Source organism: Setaria viridis, chromosome 8, assembly GCF_005286985.2.
Source record: "Setaria viridis chromosome 8, Setaria_viridis_v4.0, whole genome shotgun sequence".
In the NCBI taxonomy this organism is placed as follows: Eukaryota; Viridiplantae; Streptophyta; class Magnoliopsida; order Poales; family Poaceae; genus Setaria; species Setaria viridis.
In genome coordinates, this window is record NC_048270.2 from 27742926 (window position 1) to 27761398 (window position 18473).

Genomic DNA, 18473 nt, shown 5'->3' on the forward strand with positions numbered 1-18473 from the left:
CGCTGAGGTCCACAAACTCGAGGCTCACTTTGACGGCCTTGAATTCCATCATGTCCCCAGGGAACACAACATTGCCGCCAACGTCCTATCCAAGCTCGGCTCGAAGGCGCCCAAGTTTCGGTCGGTGTGTTGGTCCAGGACCTCAGAAAACCCTCCATTCAGATCCTAGACCTAGACCAAGCTGACGGCAACACACAACCCCAAGCTGACCCAGCATCCGCCGATGTCCTAATGATCGAGGTGGAGGAAGACTGATCAACACCCTTCATTGCATTCATCACTGACAACATGTCCCTTGAGGACAAAGCCGATCATGAAAAAGTCGCACGATGCAGCACCAACTACGTTGTGATTGGCAAGAAATTGTATAGGAAGGCCGCATCTACCGACATCCTAATGAAGTGCATCCTCCGCAATGAAGGCCTCGAACTCCTCCATGAAATCCACTCGAGTTTGTGCGGGAACCACGCCGCCTTGGGTAGTCTGGTCGGGAAAGCGTTCAGCTCTGGCTTTTATTGGCCAACCGCTATCGCCGATGCAAAAGAGCTCATCCAGAGGTGCAAAGGATGCCAGTTCTTCTCCAAACAGCAGCACCTCCTAGCCCAAGCTCTACGCACCATCCCACCATCCTAGCCCTTCGCAGGCTGGGGGCTGGATATGGTCGGCCCCTTCAAGACCGCTCTAGGTGGATACATCCACATCTTTGTGGCAGTTGACAAATTCACCAAGTGGATCAAGGTCAAAGCTGTCATCGTCACAGAGTGGGCTAAAGCCACTCAGTTTATCGAAGAACTCACCCATCGCTTCGGGGTCCCCAATAGGATCATCACCGACCTGGCAATTTGTTTTTTGAGAGAATGAAGAAACCCTAAGGATAATTATCTCCATGAAAAAGTCTTGATCAATTTGATTTTTGAGAGAATGAAGATTGTCATAACCTGACATATCGTCTGAAATTTGTAAACCAGCAAGACTCCAACACATTTTTGCAAAAGGGCACTATAAGAATAGATGCAGGACAGATTCATGGGCATTGTTAGAGCAGACAACACAGCTGTAGCTTGGCAGATCCATATTTTTTTCTTTGAAGAATATCCCTTGTGTTGAGCCTATCCTTAAGCAGAAGTCACAGGAAAACTTTATGCTTTGTTTGGCAGCAACTGTTCCACAGCCATTTGTATGCTGGATATATGTCAGAGTGACCCTTCATTCTTCGATAAGCTTTTCTTGAACTAAAGAAGCCAGATCCCCAGATATATGACCATGAGTCATGTGTTGCTAACTGCTGAAAGGAAATGATGTTATCTTGAAGCTGCAAGAATTGATCATATACCTCTGCTGACAGTGGCAAATGGAACACAGAGTGCAATTCTGTCATGTCATTAGCTCTCTTCAAGCTGGTATTTTTTTTAGCAAAAGAAAATAGCTGTGTATAACTGAGTTGTGGCACGGAATTACACCAAGGATCTTTCCACAAGTAAATTGTTTTGCCATCGTCAGGTGTGGGAATAGCCATACCTTTGTATAAATCCAAAAGCTTTAGGATGTCTCTCCACAAAAAGAGCCTTTTTTTAACTGCCCGGGCAGTTTGTAGTTCCTGTAATAGTTATCCCTTATGAGATGGACCCATGGCAGGTTCTCATAATTGAAGAATTTGTGCTGATTTTTTAGAATTAAAGCATCGTTGTGAGTTCTTAGGTCAAGAACACCCAGTCCACCTTCCTCTTTTAGCAGACAAACCATTTTCCAATCAGTCTTTGGAAGGTCTTGGCACTCAAATCAGATCCTCGCCATAATATATAGATATGTATCCTATATTTATCAATCTGTTTGATGACAGTACCATGTAGTTGTAGTTTCAGTTGTTAACTTTTGACCAGCTAATAGTATCTGATGATTGATTTCAACAGCGGTGGGATTATGATCCAACCTTCTAGGGCACTCCATCACCCCCTATAAATACACGCACACTTTGCATCTCTGCAAATCCACGCACACAACTATATAACTATCGGAAATGCTAGGAACCTAACGTCCGGAGAGGACTTGAAAAATCGGACGTTCTTGGTCCCACCTTCCACCATTCAGGACACATGGTTTCATTCTCATCCACTCATTTTCTACTGCCCTCTTTCATTCTCATCCACTTATTTTCTACTGCCCCTAGGTCCCACCTTCCACCGATTGAGCTTAGAAAAAATCAGACATCCTTCTTCCTTGATCAGTCGCAGCGGCGTGGTTGTAGACGATTGCAACCGCCTCCGTCGTGTTGAATGTGCCGAGCCAGCGCTGCTCCTTAGTGTTAGGTCCCGGATCTCCGCTGCCTACCGGCCCTACGGTGCCGCTCTTCCTCCATGAACAGAGCCTTGACGAGCACCAAATGCAGCACCACGGGGAGGTTGCGCGGCGGCCGTGGCGAGCGTTCGCATCAGATGTGTTTTGACAGGTACAAGCCCGTGGAGTCCTGCGGCAGCCTCCTCGTCCTCCACCGTAGTGCCCCCTGTTCACGGAGCGTGCCGGCCTCTGCATCTACGATCCCATGACGCCGCGTCTTCCTTCCACCCTTGGAGGCTTCTCGGCGACGAAGGCGGCACCGGTGGCTGCGTCGGACGGTTGTCCCGCTGGCTGGTCGTCGTGGATCTGAGCGGGCTCCGTCTCCTCCGCGTGATGCTCGACGTAGTAGCGAACCGGAGCAGTAGAAGTTTGCGCCTACTGACGGCTCCATGTTGCGATAGGTACCTCCTGATGTTGCAGTAGAGATTTTTGGATGTTGCAACAGTTGGCTTTTGATGTTTCATCTGTTTGCAACAGTCCGATTTGCTAGCAATTAGGTGTTGCACCAACTTGTTCACGATGTTGCATATGGTTATTTTCTTTGTTTCGGCCTCTTCTTCTTTTGTTGTTGCAATGCTGTAAGAGATGTTTTTTGTTGTTGCAATACTGTAAGAGGTACTTTTTTTGTTGTTGCAATACTTGATTTGGCCGAGATCGCAAGATTGTTTCTATTCGAGATGTTGCAACTTGTGATTTTTATTGTTGCAATGTGTCTGTTTTGAATGTTGCACAAAGCGATTCGAGATGTTTCATGCACGTAAAGATGTTGATAATTTATCTTCTGATGAATATTGTGTGAAACATGATGAAATGTTGCGCCAGGGATTTTTTATCCTATAATGAGATGGATGGCGTGCATGAGTTCCAAAACTATTTTTAGTGCATGTTTTCATGTTGCAAGTGTTGAGTTTTGATATTTCGATAGTTATTTTTCAATGTTGGGACGGAGTGTCCGATAAAAAAAATTATCGGACATCCAGGCGCTAGCACGTCCGTATAACTATTAGTACCTTCAGAAATCAACCTGGAGGATCTGGACTCGAATATGGATGGATAGGTTTCACCACGATAAACATAACAAATTGAGCTAAGCTAGGTTTGTTGTACGGACACACATTTGCATATTTATACCTCAATAATATGGGCGGATCTTAAGCCTCGCCGTGCCATTGGACTTGTCATGTCGCCGCTGCTATGCCAGCTGGGGTGGCTAACGCTACCATCCGGTGACCTCCAGACTTACCATGGCGTTGCCGCTGGCCGGCGCGGTAGCTTGGCAGCTACAATCCGCGGCAGAAGAAGGTATTAACGAAAGCCAGCTTATTCCATATGCATGCATGGCTGCGTGTGTTGATTCGTTGCACGATTATTTCCCGTTTAATTTGCATATATGGTTGCCCTTGAAGTCATTGTTCCGCAGCCATGGCGAGCCATCCAGTCGACGTCGATAAGATCCGGCATGGGCAGCGCGCGGCCGTGCTCGCCATCGGCACGGCGAACCCGATGAACTGCGTGCGCCAGGACGAGTACGCCGACTGGTATTTCAGAGCCACCGGGAGCGACCACCTCCCTCACCTCAAGGCCAAGATGAAGAGAATGTGTACGTGTGTTCTTCGCGTCCACTTCTTTCTTTGATTCGCGATCGAACTGAATAGTGGCTGCGTTCACAAACATGATCAAGGCACGCTCGCATTTGATTTCGTCAGGTGACAGGTCGGGCATCAGGAAGCGCTACTTCCACCACAGCGAGAGGATGATCCGCGAGCACCCCGCCTTGCTCGGCCGTGACGAGCTGCCGTCGCTCAACGCGAGGCAGGACATTCTGGCGGCCGCCGTGCCCGAGCTCGCCGCGGCTGCCGCCGAGGACGCCATAGCGGAGTGGGGTCGCCCGGCTAGCGACGTCACCCACCTCGTCGTCTGCACCTACTCGGGCGCCCACATGCCGGGTGCCGACCTCCGCCTCGCCTCCCTCCTTGGCCTCCGGCCCACGGTCTGCCGCACCGTGCTCTACCTCCAGGGCTGCACCGCCGGCAGCGCGGCGCTCCGCGTCGCCAAGGACGTCGCCGAGAACAACCGTGGCGCGCGCGTCCTCGTCGCCTTCGCCGAGCTCACGCTCGTCATGCTCCGCGCGCCCGACGAGGCCCGCCCCGGCACGCTCGTCATGCAGTCCATGTTCGGCGACGGCGCCAGCGCCGCCGTCGTGGGCGCCGAGGCCGAGGAGCCCGTCGAGCGCCCGCTCTTCGAGATGGTCTCCGCCTACCAGGACGTGATACCGGAGACAACCGACAGCCGCGCGGCGGGGCAGCTGAACGAGGACGGCTTGGTGTTCCAACCGTCCAGCGGCATGCCGGCGCTGGTGCGCCAGAATATCGAGCGGTGCGTCGCCGACGCGCTGGCGCCGCTCGGCCTCCGCGGCGGCGGCGGTGGGTGGAACGAGCTCTTCTGGGCGGTACAGCCCAGCGGGCGCGCGATCTTGGACGGCGTCGAGGCGGGGCTGGCTCTGGAGCCGGAGAAGCTGGCGGCGAGCCGCCGCGTGCTGAGGGAGTACGGGTACATGTCCGGCGCATCGATGCTATTCGTGCTGGACGAGCTCAGGCGGCGCCATGTTGGCGGTGGATGGGACAACATGCCGGCGGGAGGGATGGGGGTGATGGTGGGGATCGGGCCGGGGATCTCCGTGGAGACCATGGTGCTGCGCGCGGCGAACAGCAGCCAGAGTAGGAACGGGGTTCTGCGTTCACCATGGCAGTAGATTTGATTCGTGGGTCATGGCTTCATACTTTGTCACATCTTACCCCTTTCCTCACCATTTCCTCCTCTTTCTCTCCAGCTGCCCGAAATTTGTGAAAAGGAATTCCGTATAAGGGAATAAAGGGGAAAGGGGAACTCTTACATCTTAATATGTACTCTAGAATACTCGTGCGTTGTTACGGGTCCTACTGGTTCTCAAGTCATTCAACTGGTGAATAAAATCATACACAACGGACCGTCCTTCATGAAATTGAGTGTGCACCTTCTTGGAAACTTCATGGTTGCTGGCTTACACTTGCTCTCCAACATGTAGCCCCCATCCATTATTCATGTCAGTACGTCGCTGGGGAGCTAAGCGTCTGAGCCTAAGTAGCTCGCAACTCAACAACAATTGTAACAAAACCCAAAGGACTCGCTTGCTCTCTGCTGTGCTATTCTCCCAGGTCAGTAAAGTAATCTAACTCAAAACTCATCCCAGCCCACGCAGCACTTGCCACTAGGCTGCCTCGTCTTAACATTGCCGCTCTCGCGAGGCCCAAACATCTCCATCACTCACTACCGCTTCCAGCATCCAGTCAAATCGACATAGCAATGTGCGTTGTACTCCTCGGTCACCTCACTCTCCCACTCCAAGATAGGGTATTGTCCCAATGGTGAGAGCGGCATCACGCTACCATACATGGGCGCCCCTCCCCCCAATGGCATGCTCGTACTACCACTACTACATCTTCTCCATCAAGCAACTCAACATGCTGGGTGAGGCAGCCGTGTTAGTCATCTCTATCATGGTCCCACTCTTGGAGATTGCCATCGCGGTTACTCCTCCCCTACCTCCTTGTCTCACCAGGTCGTCTTCCCGCAGTGTCCGGGAAAGCCAACCTGGTCGTGCCCATCTTCCTGGGCCTCGATGGGTGGCTTTGCCTTGCGGTGCACACCGTGGTAGGCTTTGTCGTTGTCCCGGCGCTAGGGATACGGTTTGCGTTGCCACAACGGCCCCACACACATTCCTCCTCTTCAAATAGGTGTTCACCAAGGGCATCACAACGGCATGGTCGAGCACGTTATTGCTTCCTATTAAGGCTGTGTTGCAGCATTCGAGTGGCTGCTAGAGGAGTTGCAGGAGTGTGACGAGCTCGAGCGGCCCACCCATGGCGCTAAGGTGGGTGGTGGTCGTGGTTGGGAGCAACAGTTCAGTGGTGATGATCATTGGTAGCAAGCTCTAAAAGATCAGGTGCATCTAAATACTGGCTGGATGGGGAGGGAGGGAGGGACAGGCATTGTGTCGCCGGTGCCGCATGTCGGGTTAGGAGCCACGGTTGGAGGCAGACTGGGAGAGGGAGTGAGGGGCGGATGATGGGTCGTGTCTGCCACTGAGTACGGATGGGTGTGATAGAGGCGTGGATAGGGAGTGCCGCGGATTTTAGGATTGAGTATTAATAATGAAAAAAGTGAGGGATCTTTTTGGAAAATATCCATGATGGTTGGAAGAAACAATTGGCCCTTTAATAGGTAGATATGTGGTGGTGAGAAAATGTACTCCACTAATTCTTCAGTCAAGGATAGATCCCAGATACTCGCAAGAAAGGAACAAGATGAACTCCTACTATGATTCCCCTCTAATCCTACTAGAACTCATACCTTGTAATTCTACTATGACTCCTACATTGTAACCGACTGGTAATCCTGCCCCCCCCCCCACCCCCGGGATATATAAAGGTGGGCAGGGTCCCTAGATCGGCATAGCAAAACTAATTAGACCAATACCTCAACACCCAAGCGTAGGGCACAATATACAATCCCCAAATAGGATTTAGGGTATTGTGCTACTTTGGTAGTCCGAACATGTATAAATATGTGTCTTGTGTACTCGCGTTTGCCATCAGGCTCCAGGTCCGGCGAACCCCCACCAACCAGTCTACTACGTTGGGATACCACTCGGTAGGTTGCCAGGTATAAAACACCGACACCTTCCCCATCAATTGTTTCCTTTGAACCGCAAAACCCACTACTCCTACAGCTACATCACCACAGCTGAAACGCATACCTAAGCTCTATAAAATGTTGACCAGCCTACCTGAAATGTTAAATTAGGGTTAAGTGACTATTAAATCAGTTGTAGTAATATGTTGAAACCTGCGTCAGGCGGGGGCAACTGGGGGGGGGCAAGATATACCATACCTGATTGCCATGAAATGTTTGAGTTTCTATCATAAATGTTGTCAGAAAGTTTGCAGATTGCTCAATAAAGTATAAGAGAACTTGTTGAAGATGAGAGATTGATGGATTGCAATGATTAACCTAAGATAGATCTAATGGGTTTTAAAGTTACAATGCTTAACTAGTTGCGGAAGAAACATATATAGGAGCCCGCACTTAGGTTGATGCCCAAGGCTAACCCTTAGTGTTACATTAATTGGGCCTAAATCCCAAGGCCTATACCAAATGGTGATCATTACATTTGTAATAAAACTACCTTGTAATTTGAGAGGATCCCTGACCAACTTATATGGTGGAGTCCTACATCTATTGAGAAGTTGAGGGTGTGTGTGGGGGGGGGGGGTGGGGGGTTGTAGAAGGGTGCCGCATGTGCTCCTTCACTTGCATCGACAAGCTGTGTTGAAACACAGCTGGTCGGACAAGATGTGTGGGCTAGGCTTGGTTAGGTTTTAAAGTTTTTAATCACAACTTGATGATTAGTAACTGGCACCACGATTAGTGACTGATAAATAATGTTGATTAAATGACTGTCAACAAATCCCTAGTATTGGATGGCCGTTAATGGCTGAGAGTTACTAGTAACTCAACATTTCATGGTTGTTAAGTTATTGCAATGAACTTGGACACTCAAAGGTCTCTGATGCCTATAAGAGAGGCACTCTTCTGTCTTCCATGCACGTACAACACACCCTCTCCACTGCTGTGCTGCTTTTTGCTGTCCCCTTCTCATCGCTCCGTGTGCATAGAACACATCAGAAGAGAAGGCTTTCGAAGCTGCACCCTTTCCCGAAACTCTACACTTGAGGAGAAGAAAGGACAATCAATTTTTGGGAGTGCGTCGTGCGACTACTCGCTGTGCACCGATATTTTCTGGAGGCACAACTGCACATCAATCATTTGCATGACATCACCTCTAGCTCGATATGTTGAGTAACAGCGCACTTGATGCTCCAGGCAATGGCCTCGCTTTAGGGTACTTTCTCATTAACTTCCTAGTTCATTGTATGTTTTATGCAATATCCACATCATAATTTATGTTGTCCGTTGATATAAACATAATGGATCGTGCTCCTATTCTTGCTGTCATGTTTGTCATGTCTTATTTAATATTCAAATAAAATAGATCCTATAATATATATATATATATATATATATATATATATATATTTGAGATATGTGTTAGAGATTTGGATGGTTTAGATACATGCCGATGTGAGCGGAGGAGTGCGCTTAGCATAAGCAAGGCAGAAGATGACGCAGGAGAGTCACGCATGACCTCTAGAGCCAGCTCAGCTCGGCTCATTAATAAACAGACGTAAAAAGGCTAGCTCGGCTCAGCTCGTTAATAGTTTAAGCTAGCTCGTTAGGATATAAATTTAGAATTATTATCTTAGTACATATGAAACATAAAAAAACTATTTGATGTCTAATTATAATTTTAAAACTGACCATGCATGGAGCAGCTCGGCTCAGCTTTAACAGTTTGACTCCCTATATTGTGAGTTTAACCTTCTAGCTCGGTTGGCTCGTGAGCTAGCTTGAGCAAGCTCGTTAACCCAATGAGCAAAAATAGCTGCTCAGCTTGTTAAAAAAATCCGCCGACCCGACCCGAGCTGAGCCGAGCTACAAACGAGCCAAAGCCAGCTCGCGAATTCCTAGCTCGGCATCCAACCCAACCGTTCAAGGACGCTGGCAGGCGCAGTTATTGTTGGGACTTTAAGATTCAAAATCACTTATCTCATAAACTATTTATCCATTTTAAATTGCATTTGAATTGTGATGCTGTTTGAATTAATAGACCAACATGAGATTAAAATGAATTTTTTAACATTTCAACACCATTTTAACATTTTAAAAGGACTGTTTCAACATTTGGAATATATCATTTCAACATTTACATAAAAATGTTGAACTAGATTTAGAGAAGTGTTGAATCTAATACTTTGAAATATTGACTAGTAAGCATATACCAATCAACAATTTGACATCATTTCTTCATTTTCACACAAATGTTGGACTAGTTATTTTTTTTTCAAATTGTTGAATGAGGTTTTAAGAATTGTTAAATCTAGTCATTCAAAATGTTGAAAGTATAAAAGTATACATATTCTTTTTTCTGTGCGGCTGTACTAAACTCCTTTCTATCTTTTATTATGGCCCAACAGTAAGTATGCATGCGCCATCAAGCTTGATTTTTGCTGCGCAGGAGAAGCTATATATATATCTTCTTATCTTTCAGAAGTTGGATAGAAGGCCTCATTCTAACATGCATGGCGGATCGATTAGCCTGGTTTATCCTCAAAACAATACTGGTTTTATTTTTATTTAAATTTCGTTAAAAGAATATGTATTTTGAATTCACAAATCAAAAATCAAATCTAAGCTAGTTGTTTCAACTTTCAAGCAACCAAGATAATTTAATAAGTCCAGCCCATCAAACTTGCACCTAGCACTGTCTTCTAAACACCACCTAGGACCAAATACTTGATCGAGCTCTTCTTTGTCCAAATTAAACATAACCATAGATTTAGTGACAGAAATTTAGCCCATCTTATGCCTAGAGGGGCTCGTCCGGAAATCCTATCCATCTTCCGGAAGATACATAACTAAGCATCTATAACCCAACAATAGCTCTATAACTGACCCACAACGGCCCAACAAACTATCCCAACATTTTAGATGAACTATCTCAATATTTTTTAGTAACAAAGTTGGTGAATGTAAAAAAATAATTGAGAAAAAATGTTGACGAGTGAAAATTTTGGTGGATGTAAAAAATTATTGAGCAATAATGTTGGTGAATGTAAAAAAGTTAGAGAAAATGTTGGTATATAAAAAAATATTGATAACGATTAAGTCAGACTTTTTTAAAAATATTGATGAATGTCAACAAATGTTTATGGATGTTAAAAAAATATTATACATGGGCTTATATGGGCTTTAAAGATGAGTTGATTATCTACGGAAGACATATAGGAGCTCCCGGGCTCGCTAGCCTACTCTTGTGGCCCATCTTGTGACAACCTCCTCTTGTGCCCAACCATGAGCAATCTGTAGAAAAATGTGCTGGGGTCCTCCTCCACCATGTGCCTCCAACATTTATCTTGCGAATTATTGTGAATGCTGATGTAATTGGAAAACTACACTTCTATAGTTTACACTCGCAAGATATAGTTGATGTAATTACATCAGCATTGTACTCGCACATCCACATCACTTTTGCAAGCATTGTACTTTTGAAAGTTCTCTTATAGAAGTTCTCCATGTTGGAGTATAAGTGAATTGTCCACCTCTTCTCATCAGTTTAAGCTTTTGAGTTGAACTGGTTGGTGCATGCAACTTAATATGATATCAGAGCCAGAGGTCTCGAGTTCGAATCCTGGCGGACGCGATTAAATAAAATAATTGTAGCCCACTCCAATCTCCACGTATGCAGCCTGAGGGAGCCTGCACGTGAGGGGGAGTGTTGGAGTATAAGTGAATTGCCCACCTCTCCTCATCAGTTTAAACTTTTAGGTTGAACTGGTTGGCGCATGCAACTCAATACTCCACAATGCTAATGTAATTGGAAAACTACACTTCTATAGTTTACACTCGGCATGCATTCAAACATCTAGGGTAGCATAAAGTAGCTAGTCGTGATGAAAAAGAGAAGGTTCATGAAAGAAAAGTCAACGTTACATACAAATTGTGCATATTAATAACTAGTTATGCATATTAGAGAAAACTCAAATGAATTAGAAACAACAATAACTAGTTATGCATATTAGAGAAAACTCAAATGAATTAGAAACAAACAATTTAACCATGCTCTCCTTGGTATCCAAGCAAGATATGATCGCCTTTTTATGAATATTAATAATGGTACTATTTTTTTAGTGGTAGGTGGGGTGAGTCTGTGTGCCCATAAGTGGGCGTATTTACTGTGTTTCGAAAAAAAGCAACTGCCTATTATTCCTTAGCTTGTTCTTCACAAAATCCATGCCTAAAAATACCTAGTCATCACTGACAGTCAGTTCACGCAGAATGGTTGATGGTAAGAATTCAAAATTTTGACAAAAGACGTACTACCATATGTTAGTGGAATTTGGCGCGTGAATTTGAAACATGTGGGACGAAGGGCTACAATTGTGTGTGGCTCAGGGCCTCCATCTGTAAATATGAGAACACTAGTCATTACATTACGAGATGGCATTATATGGCACTTGTGTGTACATAATGGCTCGACTGTTGCAAGGTACAAGCAATAATCTGATGTAGTGAAGTGAAAATGCAACAAATCTGAGTCTAATTGGACGTCTCCGTGCCCTTGTGTCTTTTCTTGCGACATACCCAGCTCCCAACCATTCATGTTATCTTGTCTGCAGCGGCCTATGCCCTTGATCTATTACTGCAAATTGCAGTTTTACCTACAGTTTGTTTGTTGTGATATTCATGCTGATTATTGCAGAGATGTTTTAAGTTTGTTTCAACTTCTTAGTTCTTTAGCTTATTTTTCTTATCATAGTTTGTAGTAAAAAGGTTTTTTACCTTAACATTTGTCAGTCCGATTTTGTGTTCCATCTTTTTTTGCCAGATGTTTCAAATCGTCTATTTGTTACTGTTTATTTAATGCATCACAAGCGATTATAATTAGGTCAGTGATCCACTGAAATGGAAGCCAGTAGTGGATAATAGTTTCACATTGGTTGTTTGTGTGGGGTGGTGTAAGATTGGAGGTCTTTGAAAGCAAACTATCATAGAATGCTCTAGCTACAATGGAGGCAGCATTGCTAGATTTGGTAGCAGTGGCATCGGAAAAATTGGCTCAAATGGCCAAAAGTTTTTTACCCAGGCACATAGGTGGCATTTTAGTCTATGAATTGACAGTCATTAGCGCTCTAGTTCTTCGTTTTTTTTCTCATTTTCTTTTTCTGGCTGTTCATCTCCTGGTAACGCAGAGGCAGAATGTAGTTCAAGGAGTTTATACCAACTCAATATTTCTTATTCGGTGGTACAATACACAAAGATTGCTAGCAACCGGATGCCCTTTGCCAAGCTGGAGCATGAATTCCCAGTCAGGACATGGAACCAATCCAGGAAGCATTGCGGCATGTCCAATTTGATGGATTGAGACAAGGACATTGGATCCACTCACTGATGGCATACCAAACGGATCTAGTTTCGGCGCATTTGCAGAAGATATGATTGGTTATCTCTAGATTTCAGCAACGTCCTATCTGCCGTACCCAGACCTAATTTTATAGGGGCCAGAGAAAGAATTTGCATTTGGATGGTGCACAAACTTTGCACGCATCTCTGATAAAAAAGGAGACCAAGTGATCAACGACCCACCTTCAAATTGCAAGTATTATGCTGTTTTTGCCGTGTATTCTCCTTTGCACTCCCTCGATTTGAAATTACAAGCCAGGTTTTGCCACGCAAATCGACTAAGAAATCACTCAAACTGGTAATATTGTCATTCATTACTATTTTCTATTTATTACAAAGACTGAATTTTTAATGCGTATATTTAAAAAGCATACAAATTTAATCAGTAAACATGGTTATATAGTACGAATTAAACATGCATATATGCCTTATATTGACGAATATATAAGGTAGGTCTTATATTTGCAAATAGGTAGTAGTTCACAGTTAGGAGTACCGGAGTAAAAACCTATACAGATAGATGATTGCTTATGTGTAAAACACCGGTGGACAAATATTAGGTGTTCAAAATGTACTGTCACACCGGTGGACAAAACCTATATATTCATGTTGATTGTTTCAGATGCTTTAAATTTTCTTATAAACTAACGGATACCTTCTGCTTTGAATTTCTTAGTTCTTTCATGCAAAAAGTTTTCTTACCACACTATTATTGGTCAGGTTTTTGTCTGGGATCCGACACCAGGTTGTGGACCGCAGAATAGTGGCACAAGAATCTTCATTATGGCCTTCCACTGTAGAAGTTATGGTTTGAGGTCAAGCAACAGTATTCTGATAAATACTAGCAGACAGATAGGAGTAGAAAACTACAATTATGGCTTGGGATCAGGCAACAGTATTGTCAGAGAGATTCCTGTAACTATGTTCATTCTGAAATGAATTTTGCAGATCTTTCACCAACGGTGAAGAAAGAAAGCAACGGCTTTCCATGAAAAATCCTAAGAAAATTGGACTTCGCCGTCCAAATGCTGAACTAGAAAATTTGGAAAACTTAACTCCCAATTACGGGATTCACAAATTGAAAAACACAACGAAGGAGAGCTTATATACATTGCCATATTGCAATCACGTACCCTTCGACTTCCCTCGTATATATCTACCAAATTGAAACTCTAGTTTTATTTTACAAAAAATCAAGTAATTGGATAGGTATCTGGAAGCCTACATTGCTTTAGGAGGAGGACGGGCAACGGTACACGAATGTTACTTTTCCTCCTATCACTATAGAGGATCGATTATTAGTACTGGTCGGGAAAGCCCTTTAGTACCGGTTTTTCGACCAGTACCGCTACATCGGTACTAAAAATAGCATACTTTAATTTACTCTATTTTTCCACAATTTATTAGTCCTCTACCCTCGTATTGATCAAATTCTTTAACTAATACGAAATATGGTATGCAAACTATCCAAAAAAGTATAGCTCAAATTTATCTCTTCCATTGTACGCCATACCCTCCTCCACACTCAAATGGATGTATAAACAAAAAATCTCTCCATTCTCCTCATTCTAAAAATCATAAATTTATCTATCTCTAAAGCATAAAACATACCATACTAATTATGAAAGAAGGGAGAATGAAGTTGCTAACCTTTAGAACACTTGGATGAGTGAAAGCCTCATGAAATCGTGAAAAAAATCATGTAGCACCTCTCTTAGGCTCGCGTCGTCGCCATGAAGAAGAAAGTCGGGAGCTCTCCAGTCAAATGATGGGTGGATCCAGCAGGAGAGGAAGAAGAAGCATGTTTTATAGCAGGTAAATTAGTACCGTTTTGAGACTCCAACTGGTACTAATGGGTGGGAGCCACCCATTAATTACTAATAAGCCACCTGGAGGACTAGCCGTGTATTAGTACCAAGCCTATTCTCAGGAGGTACTAACATGCTAGACTTAGACGAATGCTCGATTCTCTACTAGTGTATGGACACCCAAAAAGTAGTGAAACTGATTTTAAAAAAAGTAGCAACGGATGATCATTTAGCCAAGGCTAGTTATTCTTCCTTCCTTCAAAATTACAAGGCATATTTTGCCATTCACATAGATAAATAAATAATTTTAGAAAATAATCCCTTCATTCCGATTTGTAAGATGTTTTAGTTTTTTCCTAAGTCAAACTTTCACCATATTATAGAAAAGTGCACCAACATCTACAACATCAAATTAGTTTGATTAAGTCCACCATGCAATATGTTTTTTTAGGTATGTTTTATTGGTATCATAAGTGTTAATATACTTTTCTATAGATTTTGTGAGAGTTAGCTAAGTTTGAATTAGGACAAAGCTAAACATATTACATTTTGAAATGGAAGGAGAACAATAGCTCATTGTTGTGTACAAAGAAAATAGTACATACATGTAATAAGCATACAATTTTAATAAAAGTTCAAGTAGCTATTACATACAAATAACATACATATTTTGTATTTGAATATAATACGAAATAAGCCTTAGGCCTGTTTGGATCCATCAAAGCATTCATACACTGATGAAAAGGCCTATAAATAGATGATTCCTTATGCAGTGTCTCAACCCACAACCCAGCACGAAGAAGAACGAACCACCACGGTGTACAAAAAATGGCACACTACAGCGAGGACAGCACTCAGGACTTGCTCCAAGCTCATCTTCAGCTACTGCACGAGTCCCTCGGCTACATCAAGTCAACTGCTATCGCAGTTGCCCTAGACGTCGGCATTGCCGATGCCATTCACCACTACGGCGGCAGCGCCACCATCCCCCAGATCCTCGCCAAGATTGACGTCAACCCATCCAAGCAACGGGGCCTGCGTCGCCTCATGCGCATGCTCACAATCTCTGGCATCTTCACCATCCATCACCCTGCTCCATCATCATCATCAGATGGGTGCGAAGCTCTCTACCAGCTGACACCGGCCTCCCGCCTCCTCCTCAGCGACGGGGGCTCGACGAGCTTGACACCTCTCCTGACCATGCTCCTCGGTCCTCTGCTCGTGTCGCCGCTCGCCACTGTCGTGACCGCGTTGGTCCGGCAGGAGGAGCAGCCGGACCTGTCGGCGTTCGGCATCGCGCACGGAGAAACCGTCTGGGACGTGGCTGACCAGGAGGCTGCCTTCAACATCTCCCTCCACGACGCTATCGCCGCGGACACCCGCTTCCTCATGCCCATTGTCCTCAAGGAGTGCGGCGAGGTCTTTCAGGGGATAGACTCGCTTGTGGACGTCGGCGGTGGACCGTATGGGAGTGCCGCAGCCGCCATCGCCGCGGCGTTCCCGCACCTGAAGTGCAGCGTGCTGGATCTTCCTCACGTTGTTGCACAGGCTCCATCTGATAGCAACGTGCAGTTCATCGCGGGGGACATGTTCGAGAGCGTACCACCGGCGAATGCTGTTTTTCTCAAGGTATTGATCGTGCATACTTCGTTAACTTGTAGTCAACATAATATTTCTATTGTCTAGATTTTCATTATAAGGTCAATTCTTTGATAATGTATGCCTCGAGGGTGCTCAGATAATCGAGCAATTCTAGATATCTAGTTGAAAATATTCTGTGTACCTCACACAGATCCATCAATCAATTCTTAAAATATCAACAATTTCTAAAGGTAATTCGTTTCTTTTATAAGACATGCAACGATCTTTTAAGCGAGTATTCACTTGTTGACGGTGCACCGACAGGTATTGTAACATTATTTTATAAAAAATACAACAGTTTCCGAAGGTAATTGTTTTCCCCATTACGTTAACGTACACGCAGGTGCATATGAGTCCATACAACTATGATTACTATCTCTGCTTTATTGAAGTAATGACATAATGCAAGAATATCAGTTCAAACACAACGGAGATTAAGATGGACTACTATGTATAGTTTCAGAGGTTAAGTAGAGATAGGATTCTAATAATTACTTGACTAAATCGATGCTTACTTCTTTTAGTGGATTTTGCACGATTGGGGCGATGACGAGTGCATCAAGCTGCTGAAGAGATGCAAGGAAGCCATCCCTTCTCGAGATGCTGGAGGAAAAGTAATAATAATAGATATGGTACTCGGATGGGGACCGTCTGAAGAGAAGCATACAGAGACACAGCTTTTGTTTGATCTCCTAATGATCGCCCTCAATGGAGTTGAACGAGATGAGCAAGAGTGGAAGAAGATTTTCTTTGAAGCTGGATTTAAGGACTACAAAATTATAACACTTCTTGGTATCAGGTCCATTATCGAGCTTTATCCATGAATGCTCAGCGAACAAGATCATCCAAAAATAATCACCGGAAGTCTTTAATATCTAAGCCTAATGAATATGTCATGCATGTGACACATGAATCATAATGCAAGCATGTCATAATTATAGTAAAATGCTCAAACTATTAGTATTGGTATGATTGAGCAGAATAAGCGGAGGCTTTTGCATTTGTCAAAACTTCCATAAGTGTGGGCTTTATTCAGTTGTACCTTCGATGTACTATTTCCCTTGCAATAAATATTTGAACTCTTTTATAGCCTTACACTACAACAATTCATAGTATACGTGACAGTGGAAAACTGTTGGTAAAAGCAAGGAAACTGTATGTGACTATCACGTATGTGGCTTAAACCATGACAGTACTCTTATTGTAGTTGGGACCTCCTGACGTGGTCAAAACCAAGGTAGCGGCCTTCAAATAAAAATAACAGCGCTGTCACATGTGCAATGGTTGTTTGACAGGGCTGTTAGGTTTGAATATCCTATCAATAACAATGCTCTCAGTAATTCTACCAATGACAGCCTTGTTGCCCATCTAAATTTGTCCATCAATGCTGTTGACAATCACTACAGCTGTTGGAGAAAATTGCAAATGTTGTAGTGTTATAATCACATGAACCATGTATATTATTGTGCCATTCTTTGTTTTAATCCTTGGAATTATCCACAAGGCGCCACAAATAATGCTAAAGGAAAAAACATAAACCATTAGACACTTGCATAATTCAGGGCTAAACAGCTAGGCTGTGAATCGGGAAGCTCCACTATTGCGAAAACGGCCCATAGGCCCATACGTCAAGCCAGTTCTCAGACAATCGACTGTTGTATCAAATCAGAACACTGTTAGTTGATATTCAAAAAACACCACTACAATATGATGGCTATAGATCAAATTATGAAATACACCAATAGAGTCGGTACAAGTTGCACTGCTGCATCTTCACTATTATTTCCAATCCAGAAACTGTTTGTGTAAATGACATCATCATAGTCACTTCTACAAATTTATATTTGCATATCATTCATTGTCAATCATGAGGATACATGGATGCAAAAGACACAAACAACTAACATATTTATTTATTTAATTTTATCACAAGGAAGGGAAAGCATGCACGACACACTCAAACACATAAAAATGTGCTTCAAATAACTATATAGAATTCATATAGCACTTTATTATACTTCAAACAAACATTTTTACTAGCACCCATACTTCAACGATGAATTTATCATAATGTTGTGGATTCTATTTTTACTAGTTCTAAAAAGTTCACAAACATTTTATCAATTTTACTATAGATAATATGGACATGATATACACCTTCATTAAGTCCTGTTACAAAACTCAACTTAATTAAAAAAGATAAACAAACAATTTAATGTACATTCCTAATTGCCAATGGGTTTTTATAAAAAATCGTCTGATGACAATATTACCAGTAGATTTAGAAGAAAAATTATGATGTATAAGAGACAATTTTCTAAAAAAAACTATATGCAATGACTGGGTCTATTTCAAATGATTTTTACATAAAAACTGCAGATAATAATGTATGACACACAATTTTTTTTAGAAAGACACTGTTTGAAATATCTTGTTGATTTTTTTAGGAACAAATATCTTGTTAATGTTGACCCTTCTTAATGTAGTGGCTCATTCGTGCTGTGTCTGTTATATACACGTGGGCTGACTCATGAACAGTAGAACGGGCTGGCTGCTGGCGCTACGCACCCC

At 43.6% G+C, this 18473-nt stretch overlaps 2 protein-coding genes across 2 annotated transcripts; both read left to right on the forward strand.

Annotated features, from left to right (window-relative positions):
• Positions 1-3466: 3466 nt before the first annotated feature.
• Positions 3467-5335, forward strand: LOC117866513 (bisdemethoxycurcumin synthase). Its single transcript, XM_034750733.2, has 3 exons — positions 3467-3636; positions 3741-3934; positions 4041-5335. Exons 1-3 carry the CDS (start codon positions 3515-3517, stop codon positions 5084-5086), a joined length of 1362 nt encoding a protein of 453 aa, XP_034606624.1. The 5' UTR covers positions 3467-3514; the 3' UTR covers positions 5087-5335.
• A 9711-nt stretch (positions 5336-15046) lies between these two features.
• LOC117866646 (5-pentadecatrienyl resorcinol O-methyltransferase) lies at positions 15047-16997 on the forward strand. Its single transcript, XM_034750925.2, has 2 exons — positions 15047-15890; positions 16427-16997. The coding sequence occupies exons 1-2, from the start codon at positions 15090-15092 to the stop codon at positions 16724-16726; spliced, it is 1101 nt and encodes a 366-aa protein (XP_034606816.1). The 5' UTR covers positions 15047-15089; the 3' UTR covers positions 16727-16997.
• The last annotated feature ends 1476 nt before the right edge of the window (positions 16998-18473 follow it).

Bases quoted from the DNA above. Each gene is read 5' to 3' on its own strand.
- LOC117866513 (XM_034750733.2), top strand. From the start codon at position 3,515: ATGTCGCCGCTGCTATGCCAGCTGGGGTGGCTAACGCTACCATCCGGT. The intron at 3,637-3,740 runs GTATTAACGAAA...TTGCCCTTGAAG, and splicing joins ACAATCCGCGGCAGAAGAAG to TCATTGTTCCGCAGCCATGG. The intron at 3,935-4,040 runs GTACGTGTGTTC...TGATTTCGTCAG, and splicing joins GGCCAAGATGAAGAGAATGT to GTGACAGGTCGGGCATCAGG.
- LOC117866646 (XM_034750925.2), top strand. From the start codon at position 15,090: ATGGCACACTACAGCGAGGACAGCACTCAGGACTTGCTCCAAGCTCAT. The intron at 15,891-16,426 runs GTATTGATCGTG...TACTTCTTTTAG, and splicing joins CGAATGCTGTTTTTCTCAAG to TGGATTTTGCACGATTGGGG.